At 30.1% G+C, this 23792-nt stretch overlaps 1 protein-coding gene and 1 long non-coding RNA gene across 9 annotated transcripts; both read left to right on the top strand.

Annotated features, from left to right (window-relative positions):
* Window positions 1-1971: 1971 nt before the first annotated feature.
* Window positions 1972-18123, top strand: LOC150029249 (disease resistance protein RUN1-like). 6 transcript variants are annotated; one of them, XR_016518947.1, is made up of 6 exons: window positions 1972-2761; window positions 3173-4256; window positions 4369-4683; window positions 15304-17434; window positions 17731-17777; window positions 17891-18123. XR_016518947.1 is itself a non-coding variant. In XM_090299275.1 (5 exons), exons 1-4 carry the CDS (start codon window positions 2298-2300, stop codon window positions 17422-17424), a joined length of 3984 nt encoding a protein of 1327 aa, XP_090155401.1. In that variant the 5' UTR covers window positions 1972-2297; the 3' UTR covers window positions 17425-17434; window positions 17731-18123. The 6 variants fall into 6 exon arrangements, 4 of the variants coding, with proteins under 4 accessions (XP_090155401.1, XP_090155404.1, XP_090155403.1 ...); XR_016518946.1 differs by having other exon boundaries at window positions 17878-18123; XM_090299275.1 differs by having other exon boundaries at window positions 17731-18123.
* A 2956-nt stretch (window positions 18124-21079) lies between these two features.
* On the top strand, window positions 21080-22640 carry LOC150029248 (uncharacterized). 3 transcript variants are annotated; one of them, XR_016518945.1, is made up of 3 exons: window positions 21080-21925; window positions 22222-22261; window positions 22382-22640. It is a non-coding gene; the product is annotated as an uncharacterized LOC150029248 (long non-coding RNA). The 3 variants fall into 3 exon arrangements; XR_016518943.1 differs by having other exon boundaries at window positions 22222-22268; XR_016518944.1 differs by having other exon boundaries at window positions 22222-22268; window positions 22369-22640.
* The last annotated feature ends 1152 nt before the right edge of the window (window positions 22641-23792 follow it).

Here is a 23792-nt window from a genome sequence, read left to right as displayed (position 1 = left end):
TGTTTGTGTTATAAGTCCTTTCATATTTCATATTCTTCTCTTGATTTCTTCCTTTCATTTACGATGAAGATGATAACAACAACTGCTAAGAAAATTGTCGGACTGGATACCAAAGGCATGTTCTGGACAATGAGTGTTAAGGGTGATGTATGTGTTTTCTTGGTTATGTTATTATATTTGATTTTCCAAACTTCAATGATTTGCTTACAGTTTTTATTTTGATTTTTAAATAACAGTATGGTATTGTGGATCGCACTTTTGCTATTGAATTTCAAAATGAACTTGATGACCACTAGCTGCTGGCAGATAATAACGGGAACACCCATGTTGTGATGTACAACATGGATTTGCTGAATCCTGAAATAACCTATGCATGGGGGAACTTACGTCATTTTTATGATCTTAAAGGAGAACATCGCGTATATTTCCGATACGTTGGTGATAACTGCTTTCATATTAATGTTTACATGAATGTTTTTTATTTTTTATTTTTAATTTATTATGTTTATATTTATTACACTCTTTATTGATGGTTTTCTTTGTGCTATTTGTTCTGACCATAAAATGTCATATACATAAAATAACTGTTTTATGATTTCACTTTTATTTATTTTTCAGATTTCACTTACAACATTAATTTTTTATTTTACTTTTATAATATAGTTTAAATCTTAAGTTATTTTTTATATCAATAGAAACATCAAAAGCAATCAATTTTTTATAAGAAAATCAAAAAAGAAATCATTTTTATGTTGCAACACAATAGAAGAAACAAACCGAGAAAGAGATGAAAAGAATCGACATAAATGATAAAAGTAAGAAACTTTAATAAAAAAAACTCCAAAAAATATCATAAAAAAAGTCAAAAGTATAATATAAAATATTATTAATATAATAATAATAATAATACTTCATCAATTATTTTACCTAATAATTATATCTGGTTGATGTTGGACTACACCACCACTCTTGAAGCTGCAATTATGACAACCCCAAAGGGATTGAAACTACTGCAGGTTAGGTGTGAATGCAATTAAGACAATTGTCCAACAAAAAGAAAGCAAGTAAACAAGAGAGAAAGCAATCATAAACATCACTTTTGTTCCTGGTTTGCTTTCTTGACATGTATCTTTGTAGGAAAAAAAACTAATGGTTTTGAAGAAGGATAATGCCACCATGTCATGGCTAATTCTCTTTTTCAGTCCTTAGTCCTTAGTCATATTAACCTAGTTTTATGTTTACTGGTTATTTTCTAAAATATGTTAAAGAAATAAATAAATTTATTAAATATTGACACCATAATATAATATTCTACGAATTGTTGACTCTTCCATTGACTCAATGTTTCGTATCTGACAGAACACAGCTGTGAAAGATATTTTGAGAAAATTGAAAGGCTTTTCAAAAACAAAAGGGACTGAGAGTTGCAGAGAAAAGTTAAAACAATTTATAGCAAGTTCATAAATATCCTGAATCTTTGCAGAGGAAAACGTGTTCAACATTTCAATCCAACTCACTATATGTACTATGTACATTCTACACCATGATTACATTCATTCAAGAATCCATACTCACTGTTAAAATATTTAATTCAATAAATAAATTATTAATCAGCAAATAAATGTGTAAATCTTTACATTCTATAACTGAGATTGAAAATGCTAGCACTGATCACTCACTCACCCAACAAAACTTGATGACTTGAAAATGCTTTACCCGAATTTTCATTTGGAATTCAAGACCTTTCGGCATCTGTTAAAATATCAATTGTACTTTAGAAAAGAAAAATCACAGAAGAATCCATTAAGTATTCTATATGCTAGAAAGTACAAATATTATTGAAGGAAATATTTTTTATAAATATTGACAGTATAAAAGATTATTGAGATTTTATTATGTCTAGCTGATCAAGTATGAAATCAATACACTTGATATAAACGTTGAAGAGTGATAATGATGATTAATGGAAAGATATTATAGGAATAAAACTATAAAAGGACAGACATGGTTTCCGTTGATAAGAAAGTGTATAATAGGGTGCCTAGGGAATTATCGTGGGATACGGAAAAGAAAAAAGTTCATTGACTCAATGTTTTTCTTTTTCTTTTCCTGATTACTACGTATCTTACAGAACACAGCTGTGAAAGATATTTTGAGAAAATTGAAAGGCTTTTCCAATTTGTGGTAGATTTGTGGTAGAAATATATATTTTCCTTCCTAATAGAATATATGCAAGTTGCTTACAAACAAAGGGATCTGAGAGTTGCAGAGAACATTGAAACACTTCATCATTGGCCATGTCTGCTTCTCTAACAAAGCATGATGTGTTTCTCAGCTTCAGAGGGGAAGACACACGTGACAACTTCATTGACCACCTTCATGCAGCACTGCAAAGGAAGAACATTGAAGCATATATTGATTACAAATTACCCAGGGGCGAAGAAATTTCACCTGCACTGCTCTCTGCAATAGAAGAATCAAAGATTTATGTCGTCGTTTTCTCCCAAAACTATGCATCTTCCACTTGGTGCTTGAAAGAACTCACTAAGATACTTGATTGCAAGAAGAGATATGGAAGGGATGTGATACCTGTTTTCTACAAGGTGGATCCATCAACTATTAGGAAGCAGGAAGAAAGATTCAAAGAAGCATTCGATGAGCATGAACAGCGTTTTACGCACGACATGGACAGAGTGCAAGGATGGAAGGATGCTCTAACCGAAGCTGCTGAACTTGCAGGCTGGGATTCAAAAGTCACCAGGTCATTATATTTGTTACATGCACTTTCGAGATAATCAGCATCTCTTTTCACCATAAATAAGTGTTTATTTTTTTCATTTCACTTAGTTGGTGATAGATCTGAACCATTTAACATGTTATAGCTTAACTTTGTACCTACAAGTCTGCTCCCGAGTATCAGAAGTCACAAACTGTTACTGTAGAATTTCTGCGATCTTGATTTGCAATTTCTAAACCAACCAAATATACGAAGATAATGTCCTATACTTGCCTTAAACTTTTTAATTTATTTATTTTATCCAGAACTCGAAAGTAGAATCGATATGTGAATCTATTCAATGATGTTCACTCCTCTTGACTCTGAATTTATCTTTAGTTTAGTTTAGCTTTTGTGCTTGAATACTTATACTTTATTTTCTAAATCATCTGTCAGGCCAGAACACACACTTGTTGAAGGAATTGTGGAAGATATTTTGAGAAAATTGGATCGTTATTCCACCAGTTATGATCAAGGAATCATCGGCATTGAAAAACACATTGAAGGAATTCAGTCCTTGTTGCATCTTGAGTCGCCGCATGTTCGGATCATAGGAATTTGTGGCATGGGAGGAATAGGAAAAACTACAATTTGTGATCAAATATATCACAAATTGGCATTGCAGTTTGATTCCAGCAGCCTTGTTTTAGACGTTCAAGAAAAAATACAAAGAGATGGAATAGACAGTATCAGAACAAAATATCAGTCTGAGCTTCTAAAGGAAGAGATAAAGAATTCCTCTGATTTATCATATTACAAAGAAAGGGTCAAACGGACAAAGGCTCTCCTCATTCTTGATGATGTTACCGATTCAGCTCAACTTCAAAAATTAATAGGATGGAGTGATAGTTTTAGGCAGGGCAGTAGAATCATTATGACCAGTAGAGACAGACAAGTGCTTAAGAATGCTGGAGCTGATGATATCTACGAAGTTAAGGAGTTGAATTTTTATGATTCTCTGAAACTTTTTAGTTTGCATGCTTTTAAACAAAAATCTTCAGCAGAAATTGCTTACATGGACCTGTCAGTAAAGGTGTTGAGATATGCAAAAGGGATTCCATTAGCTCTCCAGATTTTGGGGTCATTGCTTTATGGCAGAACAAGAGAAGCATGGGAGAGTCAGTTGCAAAAGTTGGAAAGGGGCCAACATGTTGATATTTTCAATGTATTAAAATTAAGTTATGATGGGCTGGAGGAGGAGGAGAAGAATATATTTCTTGACATAGCTTGCTTTTATAGAGGACGCAAGGAGATTGTGGTAGCAGAAACACTTGCTGACTGTGGTTTCTTTTCTAAGATCGGAATGGATATTCTCAAAGATAGGGGCCTAATATCTGTCTTTGATGGTACAATTATGATGCACGATCTAATACAAGAAATGGGTAAAGAAATTGTTCGTAAAGAGTGTCGTCAGCATCCTGGAAAACGCAGCCGATTGTTTAATACCGAGGAAATTTATGAGGTTTTTAGTAAGAACAAGGTATATTCTGTTGTTACTTTGTGAAAAATTGCAAACTACTGAACTGTCATTGAACATCATGAAATGCAACATTTCATGCTTTTTTTTTCTAATTACTTTGATTTACTTCCAGGGGTCAGATGCAATACAGAGTATATTACTAGATACGAGCAAACTTATGATGGACAAACTTGTTTCTCTTGTAGTACATGCACAAACTTTCGAAAAGATGGACAATCTTAGGATGCTAATGCTCTACTATTCCAGTCCAATAAACAAATCAAATGTGTCTCTTGAATCGCCTCTTGTGGGTCTGCCAGATACTCTAAATATTCTTTATTGGAACGATTTCCCTCAAAGATCTTGGCCTCCAAAATTTTGCCCACAAAATCTAGTGACCCTCGAAATGCCAGGCTGCCATCTTGAACATCTTTGGGAAGAACATCAGGTTTTTCAAGTTATTTATGTTCCTTTGTGTCTAAACTTTCAGAGATAAAAATAAATTATACAAGCATGTTTTCTGTATTATACATCTACAAGTTTTCATTTGCAATTCCTTTGGGCCTTCTCCACATTATTCGGTTTGAAATTTCTTTTATTTGAACCACACAGTTATACATATGTGATAAGAATCATACTCAGCATGTTTCTAATTAAAGATAATTATAAATTTAATAGTATGTACAAGAGTTTGCATCTTTTCTTTTTTTTTAGGCATATCGTCTAATGGCCCATGAATGTATTGTCTACTCATATTATTAATGATAGATATCTCCCCATATTGTCTGTCGTGCATTACATGATCTTCTTGAGTAACAGTTTTTTTGTTTTTGTTATTTCTGAGGGCTCTCTATAGAGGGGAAATTTACAAATTAGTGTTTGTTTTCTTACTTTATAAGAGATATTGTTTGAAACGCCCCCACTTAATATAATCATACTTGCTTACAATTACATGATACATTACTAAAAAAATTATATTACTAAAAAAATTATATATACTAGTGGAAACCCATGTCTACCCATGTCTGTTTGCTTGAGCCTGTATATTCACGTTTTTCTCTTTTACTTAATTTTTACGATGATAGAAATGTAACATAGAATAATTTTGGATGATGAGCCGAAATTGAAAAGCAAAAAATGGATTACAGAGAATAATTGAAAATATAAGTTATTTTATTTTATATATGAGATTTGATATGAAAATGTGTGAGAGTATTTTGCATTAAAATAAAAACTGTACTTTAATATTAAATTTAAAAATTAAAAATTAAAAAATAATTTTATTTTTTAAGTAAATCATATAAAATGACAAAATACTTCATTTTATTAATAAAATGACATATATTAAATAAGAGTAAAATCGAAAAAAATTTATGTACACAAAAAATCGACTATAATGAAAAATCCCATATATATATATATATATATATATATATATATATATATATATATATATATATATATATATATATAACATTGTAACTCTAAATTCTCAAAATTATTTATATATACATAACAAAAATACTAATATTTGATTTAATTATTTTTTTAGTCCTAATGGACAAAAATCAATTTCATCTGTAAACTTTAAAAAGTTGTCTCAACTTTTTAAAACAATTTAATGTGGTGATTCCAACTTTTTTTTTTAAACAATTCAATTTAATAATAACATATATAACTCTGTGTGCAGTGGTAGAATCAGTAAAGTAAAAATATTTTATTGAGAGTAATATATCAAAAGGAATCACATTGAATTGTTTTTTAAAAAATTAGATCATATTTAACTTTTTAAAAATCTTGTGACTAAATTAACTTTTAGTCATTAATAAAAAGACTAAAAAGGTAATTAACCCTAAATAAAATATAATTTTCTAAACCTACTTGGCATCTCTGTTGTCTCATGCAATATTATTTGTTTTTTATTATGTACGATATTTACCGTTCACACATTCACTCACTAAGGATTAACTAATAATTTAAATGCAATATAGTACATATATAATATATAAGTCTAACTATACTCTCACACCAAATCACACTATACTAAATTACACCTAACACTACAAAAAAATTGTGAAATAGAAATTAGTTTTAGAAACTAAAATAATTAGTTACTATATTGATTAAATCATATATCATCTTATAAACTAAAAAAAAAATATTGGTATCTAAAGTGGTTTCTATTATTAATAAAAAATTATAAAATAGTGTCTTAATTGTGATCTAACTATTAGCTACCAAGGTGTATTAATTACTTATATTCTATTAGAAACTAATTTAGATACTATTTTATAATTTTTTATTAATAATAGAAATTACTTTAGATATCAATAATTTTTTTAGTCTCTAAAATAATATCTAATTTAATTGTTATTTAATGATTTTCTTGTAGAATAAGAACACATGTATCTTCAACTATAATTCAAAAGAATCTATTATACCCAACTTCTCTACCTGTCATGCTTTAATTGTGATCATATCATAACTGATGCACAAAATCTCTTTTCCGTAATGAGTTTTGTGTTTGATACTTCGACTCATTAGGGTCATAATACCATCTTAGGTATCTCTCTCACATACTCATAAAAGGACCAAATAAAGCTATAAATGGCCTAAAAACAAAGGTCATCAATTGAGTCACATACAATGTATGACACTAAGTATATCATACACTTGTGTATACATATTCATGCATCTTATCATCGTCATTAGCCTCATAGATACAACCACTTGGCTAAATCATCACAACAACATTTCACTACTAGAGTTAAATTCTTTGGACGAGTTTATCTCGCTTGAACAACCTTGTTTCCTAACCCAAAAGAAGACTTCTTTGCTTGAATGATTCCACATTGTCTGAGCGACAACAATTGCATAGAAGAGAGAATTAATACGATCTCTCTCTTGCTCAATCAATCTCTTGTCGCTTGTGCAAATATCTTTAAAGGAGAGAGACTTTGACTTCTCTCTCACTCAAACTTTTTAGCAATGATACATGTTGTAATATCCTACAAGTCCCATAAGCATAAAGTACATCCCTTCATCGGTTAGAGTTGAAAGTCTTGCACTGGGTAGAAATTGATAAGATGAACTACATATAAAAAAATCCACAAACCTATTAGTTTAAGATTTTGAATTGAAAGTGATGTTATATCTTATATGAATTTGTTTAGAGCTCATTAATGCCAAATATTTCTTAAGTTTAAGTTATATTATCCCAAAATCAAGATTTCACCAACAAAAACTAAGGATGAGTAGAAATAATTATTATTATTTAAATTTTTAAGATATTATAGTTTCAAGATCTTATATAGCCTTTTAACATGAAAAGTAGTTATGTAAATAAAATTGAATTTTATATAATTTAGTTAATTTAGTTATAATTTTCATCATTTTTTAAAAGTAAAAATTATATTTAATTTATTTACCCTATCTTCATATTTTATCTTTAATAATATTTTAAAATCACAAAAAAAAATACATTGATAGAAGGCATGTAAAAAATATTAAAGAAACAAAGAAAACTTATAAGATAGAGGAAAGAAACTCCCAACGTGAAGAAATTTATGTTTAAACATTCAACTTATATGTGGTAAATCTTTATAATATTTAATTGCATATAATGAAAACTTGTAGGTTTAACTAAGTTTTAAAAGTATCTTATAAATTTGGTGAGTTTTTATTAATTTTTTTATTCCACCGAATACTCAAAACTTTTATATTTTCAAATAACTTCATGTTATTTAATTTTTTTCATTAGCCGAGTGACCTGATTAGTATATTGTCCTTACATGTTAATAAATGTAATGTTTTATTGTTAATTGATGAGCATATATTTATTCACACTCAATAACTTTAATAATAGATTATTGGACTATAATAATAAATAAATCCATTGTTTTAATTAATATTCTTATAATTGGGTTTATTTGGGCCTTAACTATTATTATTGTTAATTTTGTGTTTTTAGAGTAAATTATCCGGAGGAAGCATCTACCTTTGTGAATGGGCCAAATATGCAAAAGTCCAAATTGCTTCTTGAACCAAAACAGAAAACAAATTCTGAGGAGAAGAAAGAGAAAATAAAAGCTACAAGATTCCAGAAACAGAATTGGAAGCAAATCTTCTGCAAAATAAAAAGAATTATGGAAAGTGGAAACTGTTTACAAAATCTAAACTGCAATATTTTCCCAAGATCCTTGGAGCAGAAAAGCCTATAAAAAGACACAAGCATCAAGGAGAAAGGAGAGAGCTTCATAGGGTTTTCTTAGTTTATTTTCTTCTTAGTAATTCTTTTGCTTTGCCTCCGCATGGAAGGCTAAACCTTTTTGGTTGATTCTTTTGTAATTTCCCATTGAGTTCTGAGGTTTTGTTCAATAAAAGTTTCGATTTTTAATTCTCTATAGCAGTTGTTTTTATTGTCTAATCTCCTGGAAAATTGGTTTTTGTGAGAGGTTGTACTTGAACGCATGATTGAGAGTCTTCCTTATCTTAAACTTTGGTTTCTTAGTTAGTTCGCATTGTTCTAATTAATTTCTTGGGCGCATGATTCAAGGGAGAGGAGGTAAGCATTCCCATGGAGTATACGCATGGAACAAAGTGGGTATTGATTAAACTAGTAGACGCATGCTTTACTAGTGAGTTTCAGTTGAATCAGATCGGCGCATGTTCAATCTGGTTTAGCTCTGTTGGAGGATTGAGAAAAGATTAATCTTTAGAGAACCTGTGAAGAATTCAATGGTGGAAGAACTTGGGATCAACCGCTTTTTATTTCCTATTTTAATTTCTTTTATATTTTTTGCACAACTATCTCAAACCCCCTTTTCATCTTTATTGTTATTGCTAACTTTTATTGCTTGCAGATAGATTTTAAACCCTGATCAACTAATTTTACTATTGGATTCGTTGGGAGACGACTTGGGGACATTTGTCCACAATTATACTATCATCTCTCTAGTGTTAGACAAGTCTACGCTAGAATCATACTAATTTGACAGCAAAACGACAGCTATCAAATTTGGCGCCGTTGCCGGGGAATCCAATTTGATTTTGGTTATGAGGTTTTTCTTTCTTATCTGCATAATTTTTTTTTTTCCCAATTTTTTTTTTTTTTTGCATATTTAACCTTTATTTTCTTCCTTTTAGTTTTTATTTATTTATTATAGCAATAAAAAAAACGAAAAATAAAATTAAAAAATAAAAAAATAAAAAAATAAAAAATCTAATATTTAGGATATCTGTTATTTTATTTTATTTTGATTTGTTTTTATTTTCTTTATTTATATTTTTATCTTTATTTTGTTTTGATTTGTTTTATTTTCTTTCTTTATATCTTTTATCTTTATTTTGTTTTGATTTTATTTTATGTCATATATCTTTTATCTTTATTTTATTTTTTTTGTTTTTATTTTATTCCTTTATATCTTTTATCTTTATCTTATTTTGCCTTTATTTTATATATTTTCTTTTTTTTAGTTATTTCTTTTGTTTTGTTTTGTCATCTTTATTTATTTCTATTTTTGTTTTTGTTTACTGTTTTTATTTTCTATATTTTATTTATTTTTACATAATATTTTTTTTTTCTTTTTTCTTTTTTTCTCTCTAACTATTTTTTTTAAAGCATTAAGTGTACATTTGCATTAGTTTTTATTTTTATAGGATTTTGCATTTAGGGTAGACACTTCAGTTGCTACTCTTTAAGTTTTTAAATTGAAAGCAATTCAGGGAAGACTCTGGCTAGGAAAGACTTGGTTTTTAAGTTTGTCCGCTTGTGACTCACCTCTCTTTCCTGGGAGTTTACTTGGTTTGCTTTTCAATTAAAAAAAAAAGTTTGCTCTGAGGCGTCTAATAGGTGTTGGTGTCCATTACATATCTCCCCTGTTTTCAATTCTAAAATGGAACGGAAATTAGCTGAACAAATTTACAATTATGATAATCATTGTGAGCCATATTTGCAGCAATCTTCACAGTTTTATAAGCAGCTTTTACAACAATGTGAACCCTACTTTCAACAGCCTCAAAATTATAATTCATATTATCAACAATGTGAGCAGCCTTTGCAGCAATGTGAACCCTACTTTCAACTGTCTCAACATTATAATTCATATTATCAGCAATATGAACAGCCTCTGCAACAATGTGAACCTCACTTTCAGCAGCCTCAACGTTATAATCCATATTGTCAGCAGTCTTATGAGCAACCTCAACAACAACCATATTATCAGCAAAACTATTTTGATGAAAGACAACCATCTTTTCAACCATTTGTGCAAACTGATAATACTCCTCGTAATCTTGAAGAACCAACTTTAGAGGAGTTGATGAGGAAAATGACGGAGAGTAACACAAAATTTCAAGAATGGACGGCTGAAAAATTTGGAATTCAAAAGGAAGAACCAAGGCAAATAAAGGAGGTCAACATGAAATATGATCAAGAATGGGCGGCTAAAAAAATTGCAATTCAAAAGGAAGAACCAACTTTAGAAGAGTTGGTGAGGCGGATGGAGGAGATGAACATGAAATATGATCAAGAATGGGAGGCTAAAAAAGTTCTAATGCAAAAGGAGGCTGATGTTGTAGCAAGAAGAGAGAAAATTGATCAAATGATTGGAGAGATTGCAGATTATGTTCAAGAGATGAAATCACCTCATGATCCATATATAACTCTTGATCCAGACACTGATGGAATGTCTAACCTTGAAGCACCTACCTTTGCCATAGACACTCTCGAAAAGAAATGGGGCATATCAACTGTTTTTAAAGTTAATCCGAATGATTTGCATGAAGTTGAGCTGGCTGAACCTAAGATTGCTACACCATTGAATGCTACTGTCCAACCTCTACTGATGGAGGAGAAATCATTGCTAAATCATGAGGGGTTAAAAGTTGTGACATGTGAAGATCATTTAGTGCATCACATAAACACTGAGGATGAAAATGTGTTTGAGTTTTTAGGAGATTTTAACTTCTCCAATCCAATTAAATGTACAGATTTTGAGATAGAATGCACTAACTCTTGTGATGCAAGTCTTGATAGAGAAGTTGTTGATGTTGCTATACTTGCCGAATCTACTAAAAAAGATTGTGCACTAGCAGATGGCTCAGACATAGTTTTGGAGGTAATACAAGAAGAGGAAGAGCAGATGTTACCCATCCTTCAAGTAGACACTGCTAGTGGAGAAGAAGATGATATTATTCTTCCATCCTTAAAGCTTCAAAGAATACAACCTCCACTATTTAAGGTGAAGCCCATATCACTCATTCCATCATCTCCACTGGCTACACCTTCTACCATAATTGGAACATTTGAAAGCAGCCTTTACCAGCCACCACCACCTTCTAACTTACATTTCATTCCATCTCCCACCCCAACTAGACCGTCTACTCTAGCTAGACTGTCTAGCCTTAGACCACCACCCTTAGACGATCCTCAAACAGCTAACCATATCAGATCGTCTATGATGAATAAATTTTTGTCTTCCATCTATACTCTAGAAAGTACCATCATCCATTCATGGAAGAAATTGTACCATTTCACACGCCCTCCAGACCTACCCCAGTTCCATCCACTATTTCAAGGCTTTTTCATCATAATATTTTTGTTACATAGTTTACCAAGGTACTGCATGCTTTGGTTAGACGATCCAGTTGACAGTGTTTCTACACCACTATGGATGAAGAGTCTTGGCTTGTATTGTAGAGGGGATGGTTGAAACAGCTGCAACTACCACTTCCCTCAAGCTGAATGAGGGAGTACTTCTTCTCTCACTTTTATTATACACATTTATTTATTGATTTTACATTGAGGACAATGTATGATTTAAGTGTGGGGGAGGAGAATCATAGTTTAGGATTTATCTTTTGTTGATTTATTTTTGTGTTTTTTGTTTTTTCTTTTAATTGTTTGAGTTTCTTTTTGCTTCTGTTAAAATAAATAAGCTTTTTAGGATTGTCTAATGGCTGACATGTTTTATAATTCTTGAAAATCTTGGTTTCTTGATATTTTTTGTTTGGATTTTCTTAAAAATTGATAAATGAGTTGGTTATGAGAAATTTTGGGTTGAATCTTTTGATAGAATGTCCCTAGTGAGTTTTGAGCCTTAATTGATATATCATTTAATACTCTTTTTAGTGTGTTTTCACTCATGTTTGCTTATACTCTAGAACTTAGCTTGATTTTTTGTTTTACAATTGTGATTTACGTGCATGAACTGATATGATAGAGGCATTCTTTGTTTAAATTAACCCACTAGCCATATTAGCCTACCTTTATGATAATCCATTTGTTAGCCCCTTGAGCCTATAGCCTTTTTCTTATTTTTAACCCTCATTACAAGCCTCAAAACAAGAAAAACCATGTTTGTCCCTACCTTAGAAGATAAAGGAGCTTTGAAATCATGTGGGAATAGGTTTTTGAATAAGTGTGGGGGTGTATCTTATTTTCATAATTTTCAGTTTTAAAGAAGAAAAAAAAGAAAAGGGATAGAAAAAAAAAGGAATACAACAAGAGAAGAAAAGCAAAGCAAAATAAAGAAAATAAGAGTGGATCCTCTAATACATTGGATTGACTGTCTACTATATGAAAAAAAATATATCTTGAAATAAAAAGAAGAGTTGAATTGTCATAATACTTACACTTGTTTTTAGACCTATCCACCATTGCTCCTTTGTTTTTCTATGGTTTTAAGCCTCTTTTCCCCTTTTACCTACCTTTACCTTAGCCTCATTACATCCCTTATGAAGTCCTCTTGATCTTTGATTGCATGTTTTTTTTTCGATTGTTGTGAATATTAGAATCTTGCTAAGCATATGGTAGTGTTTGTCTGCATGGGTGTTGAGTGTAAATACAAACCCTAAACACTTGAGAGTTGGAGAGTGTCCAGTGAAGTTTTGTCAATTTTGATTCAACCTTCGATTTCAATTACCTACTTGTATATTAAAATATAGGAATTTCCATTCACATTTTTCTTGATTCCTTGATTTCTTGAAATTATATCATGTTTGTCATTATGCATTCTTAGAATTTGCTATTTGTTATTTGCACTGTTTTTCTTTTCTTTTTAAACCTTAGAGTGTTTTGCCCGGGAGTGCAAAAGGATAAGTGTGGGGGTATTTGATGAGCATATATTTATTCACACTCAATAACTTTAATAATAGATTATTGGACTATAATAATAAATAAATCCATTGTTTTAATTAATATTCTTATAATTGGGTTTATTTGGGCCTTAACTATTATTATTGTTAATTTTGTGTTTTTAGAGTAAATTATCCGGAGGAAGCATCTACCTTTGTGAATGGGCCAAATATGCAAAAGTCCAAATTGCTTCTTGAACCAAAACAGAAAACAAATTCTGAGGAGAAGAAAGAGAAAATAAAAGCTACAAGATTCCAGAAACAGAATTGGAAGCAAATCTTCTGCAAAATAAAAAGAATTATGGAAAGTGGAAACTGTTTACAAAATCTAAACTGCAATATTTTCCCAAGATCCTTGGAGCAGAAAAGCCTATAAAAAGACACAAGCATCAAGGAGAAAGGAGAGAGCTTCATAGGGTTTTCTTAGTTTATTTTCTTCTTAGTAATTCTTTTGCTTTGCCTCCGCATGGAAGGCTAAACCTTTTTGGTTGATTCTTTTGTAATTTCCCATTGAGTTCTGAGGTTTTGTTCAATAAAAGTTTCGATTTTTAATTCTCTATAGCAGTTGTTTTTATTGTCTAATCTCCTGGAAAATTGGTTTTTGTGAGAGGTTGTACTTGAACGCATGATTGAGAGTCTTCCTTATCTTAAACTTTGGTTTCTTAGTTAGTTCGCATTGTTCTAATTAATTTCTTGGGCGCATGATTCAAGGGAGAGGAGGTAAGCATTCCCATGGAGTATACGCATGGAACAAAGTGGGTATTGATTAAACTAGTAGACGCATGCTTTACTAGTGAGTTTCAGTTGAATCAGATCGGCGCATGTTCAATCTGGTTTAGCTCTGTTGGAGGATTGAGAAAAGATTAATCTTTAGAGAACCTGTGAAGAATTCAATGGTGGAAGAACTTGGGATCAACCGCTTTTTATTTCCTATTTTAATTTCTTTTATATTTTTTGCACAACTATCTCAAACCCCCTTTTCATCTTTATTGTTATTGCTAACTTTTATTGCTTGCAGATAGATTTTAAACCCTGATCAACTAATTTTACTATTGGATTCGTTGGGAGACGACTTGGGGACATTTGTCCACAATTATACTATCATCTCTCTAGTGTTAGACAAGTCTACGCTAGAATCATACTAATTTGACAGCAAAACGACAGCTATCATTAATATAATGATATTGTTGTAAGTATATAACTACAAGTATATTTGATTGCTTTTACTGAAAAGACTTTGGATAAATACAACTATCCTTTGTTATTTCTTACCAACATACAATGAAAGAAACAAAAATCATCTATGAACTTATGTTATTAATATTTTTTAACACGATAAGATAATATCTGTATCATCCAATTAACTCAGAAATTAAAAACGACATATACTCTATTGGAAATATAAAATTTTTGAGTACTTAAATAATTAAAAAATTTAATAACAAATTAATTAAAAATGTCTTACTAGATACTTAAAACCTAATTAAGTCATTTTTTTATTATTACATAAACTTCAATATAATATACAACAAATTACAAATTATGTATTTAATAAAATAAGTTATGGAAAGATGGACTTATTTTAATTAAGGTTTAATTTTAACTCTCAGAGACATTGTCATCGATTATAAATTACTATCATAAGTTTTTTAATACATAATAAATTTAGGTTCAAATTATTAGGATGTAATTTTAGGTAGGAAACAAAAACACATTAAATTTTGTGATTTTTTATAATTACTATAAAATTTATAGCGACCATAATTTTGTTAGTTCACAGCGTGATTTTTTTAACCGTGGTTTTTATGTAAAATATAAACTCAATAGAAATAGATGATGTAGCTAATAGTTTACTCAAGAAAAATAGATAAAATTGCTTAAAACTTTATTTTTGTTTTTCATTGTTACCTGATTCATTTACTTTTTGTGGCAGAATTTACCCAAGTTGAAAAGGCTCAACCTGAGTCGTTCTCGGAAACTTACTAGAATACCAGACCTTTCTACGTCACCAAATATTGAAGAAATAAAGCTGAGTCATTGTGAAAAGTTGATTGAAGTTCACTCTTCGATATTCCTCAGCAAGCTCAGTTGTTTATGTTTAGATCATTGTTATAATCTCAAAAGTGTAAATATTCCCAGCAACATTTTATCCACATCACCAGGATTGATTATTCTTTCCTTTTGTCAGAAGCTTAATATGTTTTCAACCAGTCTACCCAGATTCCCTGATGTGAAACTGGAGCGTCAACGTCACACTTTCTCAAGATCCCTACACTCATTTCCTTTAACTGGTTGTGCACGCGAAGTTCATATTTTCCCAATATCCAGTGAAATTTTCTCAATTACTTTTGACAGATATAATGAAGAAGTGGCTAATAATACTATACACTTACAATTTGAAGTGTCGACAGAAATCGAAGAAGGTGTGCCCTTAAACTTTCAAAGTCTCAAGAAGCTCTGTTACTTAGATCTCTCGCACTGTTCTTCCCTTACAATCTTTCCATTTGACCTTTCTGATATGAAATTCCTAAAGCAGCTTTCTCTCCGTGGTTGCTTAAAATTGGAAAATTTACCCGAGATTCAGGACACGTTGGAAGATCTAGCGGTGCTCATCTTAGACGGCACAGCCATACAGGCACTACCTTCATCCTTGTGCCGTTTGGTAGGGCTTCAACAACTGAGTTTGCGCAGTTGCTTCAATCTTCACATTATTCCATCTTCCATTGGAACCCTCACCAGACTATGCAACTTAGACCTTACCGAGTGTAATTCACTTCAAACTTTTCCAAGCACCATTTTCAATTTGAAGTTGAGCAACCTTGATTTGCGTGGTTGCTCAAGGCTGAGGACCTTCCCAGAGATCACGGAGCCGGCTCATACTTTTGCTCACATTAACTTAACATCTACGGCTATTAAAGAACTGCCTTCCTCATTTGGCAATTTGGTTAATCTTCGATCCCTGGAGCTCCAAGGGTGCATTGATCTCGAGTCACTTCCAAACTCCATTGTTAATCTGAAGCTTCTCTCTAAACTTGATTGTTCGAGGTGTGCCAAATTAACAGAAATCCCAAGACACATTGGTCGTTTGACGTCATTAATGGAACTGTCACTGTGTGATAGCGGAATCGTGAAGCTTCCTGAGAGTGTTGCTCATCTTTCAAGCTTGAAGTCGCTTGATTTAAGCAACTGCAAAAAGCTTGAATGCATCCCACAGATTCCACCATTTATAAAACAACTAGTGGCATTGGATTGTCCATGCATTAGAAGAGTGATGCCAAATTCTCTTGTTCGAAATCTCTCAAATTCCGAACAGGGTGTCTTCAAATTTCATTTCACCAATGCTCAACAACTGGGTTCAGGTGGTCGTGCTAACATTGAGGAGGATGCAAGGCGTAGGATGACCGACGATACATATAGGTCTGTGTTCTTCTGTTTTCCGGGGAGTGCAGTTCCTGGTTGGTTCCATTTTCGTGGGAAGGGACATTCAGTGACTATAAATGAAGATTTAAGTTTCTGCAGCGATGATAGGCTCGTTGGTTTCGCTTTGTGTGTGGTTTTTGGAGTGTTAGATACGAATTCTGTTAAAGGTAGATATGGTTCTTTTAGTTACAGCCTAGAATTTGAATCTGATGATGGCACACAGATCATTCCAAATAATGATGTGTTAAACAGCTATTTCGAATGGAATGGTGAAAAGAGAGGTGTTGATAAAGATCACACATTCGTGTGGAAATTTAACTTGGAGTCCCTAAGGGCGAGCGGCATGAGCCTTAGGCTCTGTGATGCTCGCAGCTTCACTTTTGAGATCCGTCCGTATGGTTATCACTCTCTGTTGCCAACTTGCAAATCAATTTTTGGAGAGTTTAAACCAAGCATCAGAATAAAAGAATGCGGCATATGCCCTCTTTATACGAAAAAGAAAGATGATAAATATGGTGGTGCTGTTGACTTTGAACAATCCAATGGAAGCAATGTTGCACAGTCTTCAAGAGAAACAAAGGAAGATAGGAAGAGGAAGGCCAGTCAACTAGTCTCTTCCTCTTCTGCTAATTAGTCTTTTATTGGTGAGGATCTAAACTGGCTTATAGTCAATACTTCTAAATTATAAGTTTCAACACGTTGAAATTTTATTATGAATTTCTCATTTTTAATTTATTTTGTTTTATTTACATTTTCAATGGCATTTTAGGAGTGGGTTCGCTCCATTGTTGATTAAGATTTCTAAGTTATTGTTAGATATAGTTTGATGTTTCTGTTCAGCATGAGATGGGTTTCTCTGTTGTCCCAGAGTTGCATTTTCTTGAAACTCTTCATATATAGTTTCATTAACTTCTTTAGCATATTTGGGTTGCATTTGCAGTGAAGGCATTGTGAAATCCTGAGGAGCTGCATTTGGAAGGGTAATTGGTAAATCCTCTTCATACTTTTCTCCATCTTATGGAACCTCATATTCCTAGTTTTACGACAATGTACCAGTTTATGCCAATTAATGCTGATTGAATATCAGATCATTGTATTAGGTTTGTGCATGGAGCTGGAAAATCAGAAAATTCTCAGCTTGGTTAGTGGAATCTCATTTTTCTTATTGATCTTTGTTTGTTCACATTGAGACACCTTGTTTCATGTGAGTGATGACTTATAAATGCTGTTGGCCTGTGATTATTAATTCTTTATAATTGTAGTTGAAGACAGCTTATAATTGTTTAAAGATTCCTATGTTATGTTATTAAGAGAGGGTGTTTATTAATTATCATCTTACTGATTTTTCACTTACAGTTGTTCTCCTTCTTTATTCATGGGATTTCATTAGTTTTTAGGAGCTTTTCCAAGTTACTGATTCCTCTAAAAGCATAAAACCATAAATGCATAGTATAATTGAAATTTTGAATAAATATATATAACTAATATATTTTATCGTCAAAATTAAAACTGATCATGTGAGTTCTTTTAAAAATCACTTGATTCTTTTACGTAATTACACGACTTTGAATATTCATAATTTTTATTGCATACATTAAAAATGTTATTATATATATGAGATTTTTTTTCTTCTCAGTGCTATACAAAATATTTAATAAAAAAATTATATGAAATCTCTTATTCTTTTACCAGAAAGTGTGAATTCAAGTTTCAATCTCAATTAAATGTTTTTATTGTAAAAAAAATATCTAAAAAATTGTAAATAAATTATTAATAATTAACACCAATGGCTGCCGGAGATTTTTTAATTTTTTTTATGAAAATGTTATTATATATGAACTAAAAAAATGCTATTTTTTTAGGATTTAACATACAGTTTGTGGTAATTAAAAATTGCTACAAATATCATTTTCAGCTATTAAAATAATTGCCAAAAGTACGTATGTCAAAACTTGTTATTACGATTTTGAATAGCTACTGGTATTTTTTTTTATTAGAAAAGAATAATTAGGAGCTAACAGTTAAAACCATCCTACAATCAGTTTTACTACTTTTTGATTAAAAAATTTAATTTATATTTTAATTAGATAATATAATTTAATATTTATTATTATTTAGAGTTATTAAACGGTTATTATAATGTGAAAAACGGTCGTCAGAATAGTTTTTCTTTTTCCTGATTTATATAACTAGAATAAAAAGAATATTCACTGCATGTAACAAAACTGCTAACCGCACCAATATCAGAAGAATGGAATATTTTTCCCCTTAACATTTTGGATATCCATTTGCAATATAAATAATTAATTTTTTATTGCTTAGAATTGATAAGTGATTTCTGAACATTTCCGAATATCTATCCGTAAGTTACTTTCCAAAAAAACAAAAACGACCTGTAAGATTACCAAGCGCTCTCGTAATTGTGTATCTGTATTTTTTTTATTTTTATCATTTATATATATTAAAAAATTATAAAATAAGAAAAAATTTGAAAACAATTAAAGAGATAAATCTGTATTTTTTATTTTTTTATTTATATATAGTTATGTTTAATATTAAGATTGAATAAAAAATATTATTATTCACTCACTCATATTATTAGTATAAATTTAAGTTCATTTTAATAAATACGAGCACATGTAAGACGACACATAAATTTTATCAAAACATAGCTAATACAGTAGTAATACCTACCAATTATTCAATTTTATTTTATTTTGATTAAATATAAATTTTAATCAAATTAAATAATTTTTTAAAATGCATATTATCACCAATAAAAATAAAATCATAGTTATGGAATAACATTTTAGTTTATAAAATTAAATATTTATATTTACTTTTATTTAAAAATTTATAAAAATTAAAAATTCATATTTACTTTTAATTAGACAATTTTAAAATTGTAAATAATTTTATAAATAAAATTATATTTTTTTTAATACTATTTTTTGATCAAACTAATTAAAGTAAAAGTTAATAAATAATAAGATGAACATATGTTATTGATATATTAATTTCAAGTAAATTTCATATTTGTTAACAATATTAATTTATCTACAAATGAACTTATGTGATATTTCTTTATTATAAAATTTAAGAAAAGATTGATTGCTTGTCTTTAAAAACTCACATATTACAACACAATAAAAATTGAAAATTTATAATTATTAATAAAACATGAAAAACATACTATCAATTTATTCATAAGTTTTATTCCTCCCTCTAATTTTCTCTTTTTTTTCTTATTAATTTTATTATATATTTTTTTTATAATATATCAGTTTTTCATGAAATATGAGAAGTACGGTAGAAAAAAGAATGTGGAAAGTAGGTAGTTGAAGATGAAAGAGAGAGAAAGTGAAAAGTACGGTAAGTGGTTGATGTGTACTGGAAAATCATAAAAACTGTTTATTAAATAAATTTTAAAACTGGTACAATAGTGGAGAGTATTTAGGAATAATAAATGTAGTACACCTTTCTTTCAAATTTAATATTTAATATTAACTATTTTTTTTAGTTTTAAATTTAAGTATTTATAAAATAACAAAATAACCAAAATAAAATAATAAAATGAAATATTGATATAAAGATAAATAGAAAAATAAATTTATATAAACAAAAACATTTATAATGGAGAATCTCCTCTATATATAGGTATAAATAACTAAAATAAATTAATAAAACAAAATATGAAGTAAAGATAAAATAGGAAAAGAATTTAGAAAATATCTTGAATTTTTTATTTAATAGAAAAGGAGATAGATTTTTTATTTTATTATTTTATTATATTAAAATGTGGAAAAAACTAAATAGAAAATTTATATTACTATTTGTGTTAATCTTTTATTATTTATATTTATTTTTAATTAAATATGTTTAAAATAATTAAATAATTATATTTTTTTATCACAATAAATCAAATGTAATATTATTGAAGAATATAATATTTTAACAATGTGATTCTTAATGAGTAAAGAAATTGAAGTTATTAATTTATAAAATAAACTAAACATCTCTATTGAAAAAAAAATGTATACATTAAAGAAATAGGAAAAAAAAGATAAATAAAAGAAATGAAATATGAAGAAAATTAACAATGAAAAAAAGATATTGACTCAAGTGCCCGAACCACGCGAAATGGTAGCCTATTACACCGCTCACTAACTCTGCATGAGGTGTGAGACTATTAATAAAACAGCATGGGATGGGGTGTGAGACTATTAATAAAACAAAATATTAAGCAAGAATAAAATAGAAAAATAATCTATAACAGTTTTCAAGCTTGAAATCGCTTGATTTAAGCGAGTGCGAAAAGCTTGAATGCATCCCACAGATTCCACCATTTCTAGAACAACTCGAGGCATTGGATTGCCCATCCATTAGAAGAGTGATGTCAAATTCTCTTGTTCCAAACTTGTCAAATTCCAAAGTGGATGTATTCAAATTTCATTTCACCAATTCTCAAAAACTGGATTCAGGTGGTCGTGCTAACATTGAGGAGGATGCAAGGCTTAGGATGACCGACGATAGATATAGGTATGTGTACTTCTGTTTTCCAGGGAGTGCAGTTCCTGGTTGGTTCAATTTTCGTGGGAAGGGACATTCAGTGACTATAAATGAAGATTTAAGTTTCTGCAGCGATGATAGGCTCACTGGTTTCGCTTTGTGTGTGGTTTTTGGAGTGTTAGATACGAATGATATTAAAGGTGGATATGGTTCTTTTGGTTACAGCATAAAATTTGAATCTGATGATGATGGCACACAGATCATTCCAAATGATGACGTGTTAAACAGCTATTTCAAATGTGAAAACAGAGGTGTTGATCAAGATCACACATTCGTGTGGAAATTTAACTTGGAATCCCTAAGGGCAAGCGGCATGAGCCTTAAGCTCTGTGATGCTCGCAGCTTCACTTTTGAGATCAGTCCGTATAATTATCATGTGGGGTCAGTTGTGACAATAAAAGAATGCGGCATATGCCCTCTTTATTCCAAAAAGAAAGATGATATTAATGGTGGTGCTGTTCACATTGAAGAATCCAGTCCAAGCAATGTTGCACGGTCTTCAAAAGAAACAAGGGTAGATAGGAAGAGGAAGGCCGAAAGCTAACCTTTAAAATAGTCTTTCATTGGTGAGGATCTAAACTGGCTTCTCGTTAATACTTCTAAATTACAAGGTTCAACACGTTGAATTTTTATTATGAATTTCTCCTTTTTAATTTATTTTGTTTTATTTACATTTTCAATGGCATTTTAGGAGTGGGTTCGTTCAATTGTTGACAAAGATTTCTAAGTTATTGTTAGATATAGTTTGATGTTTCTGTTCAGCATGAGATGGGTTTCTCTGTTGTCCCAGAGTTGCATTTTCTTGAAACTCTTCATATATAGTTTCATTAACTTTTTTAGCATATTTGGGTTGCATTTGCAGTGAAGGCATTATGAAATCCTGAGGAGCTCCATTTGAAAGGGTAATTGGTAAATCCTCTTCTTACTTTTCTTCATCCTATGGAACCTCATATTCCCAGTTTTACAACAATGTACCTGTTTATGCCAATTAATGCTGATTGAATATCAGATCATTGTATTAGGTTTGTGCATGGAGATGGAAAACCAGAAAATTCTCAGCTTGGTTAAGTGGAACCTCATTTCTTATTGATCTTGGTTTATTCACATTGAGGCACCTTGTTGCATGTGAGTGATGGCTAATAAATGTTGTTGGTGTGTGAGATTGTTAATTCTTTATAATTGTAGTTTAACAGTAAAGTTGAAGACAGCTTATAATTGTTTGAAGAATATATGTTATGTTATTATCTTATGTTATTAAGAGAGGGTGTTTATTAATTATCATCTTATGGATTTCTCACTTCCATTTTCTCTTTCGTTTAGCTCTCCTTCTTTATTCATGGAATTTCATTACTTTTTGGGAGCTTTTCCAAGTTACTGATTCCTCTAAAAGCATAAAACCATAAATGCATAATATAATTGAAATTTTGAATAAATATATATAACTAATATATTTTATCGTCAAAATTAAAACTGATCATGTGAGTTCTTTTAAAAATCACTTGATTCTTTTAAGTAATTACACGACTTTGAATATTCATAATTTGTATTGCTTACATTAAAAATAACATTTATATTGCTTACATCATAGCCCAAGAAAACAACATGTTAACGCAAAACAATTCAGCTAACAAATAATTATAATACCAAAAAAATCTTAAAAGAAACAAGTAATATTTTAATCTGTAAATGAAAACTATCATTTTAATATCTAAAAACGGAATTGTATAATTATAATTTCAACATTAAAAATAAAAAAAATGAAATACTAGAGCGATAATGGTCCCTATACTGCATTAATTAATTTCATCAGAAACGCACCCAATTATCAGTTTCAGCAACAAAACATTTATATGCTATTCCAATAGAATTCCATATTATTTATTATTATTAATTCATCAATGAGTTTAGAGTTTAGATAACCTTTCAAATAAAATGCATTTTTTTCTTCTAAAACCATCTTTTTCCATCCAAGAATGACTAAACTACATTTTAAATTTTTCATAACATTAAGAAAGATTAATTTGAATATTAATATTTTAAATTGTTGAATGTTAATATATAAGTAGGGTTCTTGAACTTTAATTTCCATTTTTGAATTAAATTTTTGTGAAATAGGTAGAAAAAATGTGAAAATGATTTTAGTGTGGAAGTGGAAAAAGAAGAACGAAATCAAAGGTGAGTAGTTAATTGTGCACTGAACATTTTATGTGTCATTTAAGAAAGACAAATTAAATAGAAAAACATTTAAAATATCAATTGTACTTTAGAAAAGAAAAATCACAAAAGGAATCCAGGCTGCTTCTTCCTGCACCTTCATACCTTCTTGTGCCACCCCATAAATTTTTCGTATTTCAAAAATATCTTTTTTAATATTTCGGATTACATAATTCGGAAGTCTTTTTTCTAAATTCAGAATTAGCGTTTGGATTATGT

Source organism: Phaseolus vulgaris, chromosome 2 (genome assembly GCF_051622355.1).
Source record: "Phaseolus vulgaris cultivar YP4 chromosome 2, ASM5162235v1, whole genome shotgun sequence".
In the NCBI taxonomy this organism is placed as follows: Eukaryota; Viridiplantae; Streptophyta; class Magnoliopsida; order Fabales; family Fabaceae; genus Phaseolus; species Phaseolus vulgaris.
Note: the sequence above shows the minus strand (reverse complement) of the source record. Positions and strands in the feature narration are given on the sequence as shown.

Coding starts and splice junctions, on each gene's coding strand:
- LOC150029249 (XM_090299275.1), top strand. CDS start 2,298: ATGTCTGCTTCTCTAACAAAGCATGATGTGTTTCTCAGCTTCAGAGGG. Junction 2,762..3,172: donor TGGGATTCAAAAGTCACCAG/GTCATTATATTT, acceptor ATCATCTGTCAG/GCCAGAACACACACTTGTTG. Junction 4,257..4,368: donor AGGTTTTTAGTAAGAACAAG/GTATATTCTGTT, acceptor ATTTACTTCCAG/GGGTCAGATGCAATACAGAG.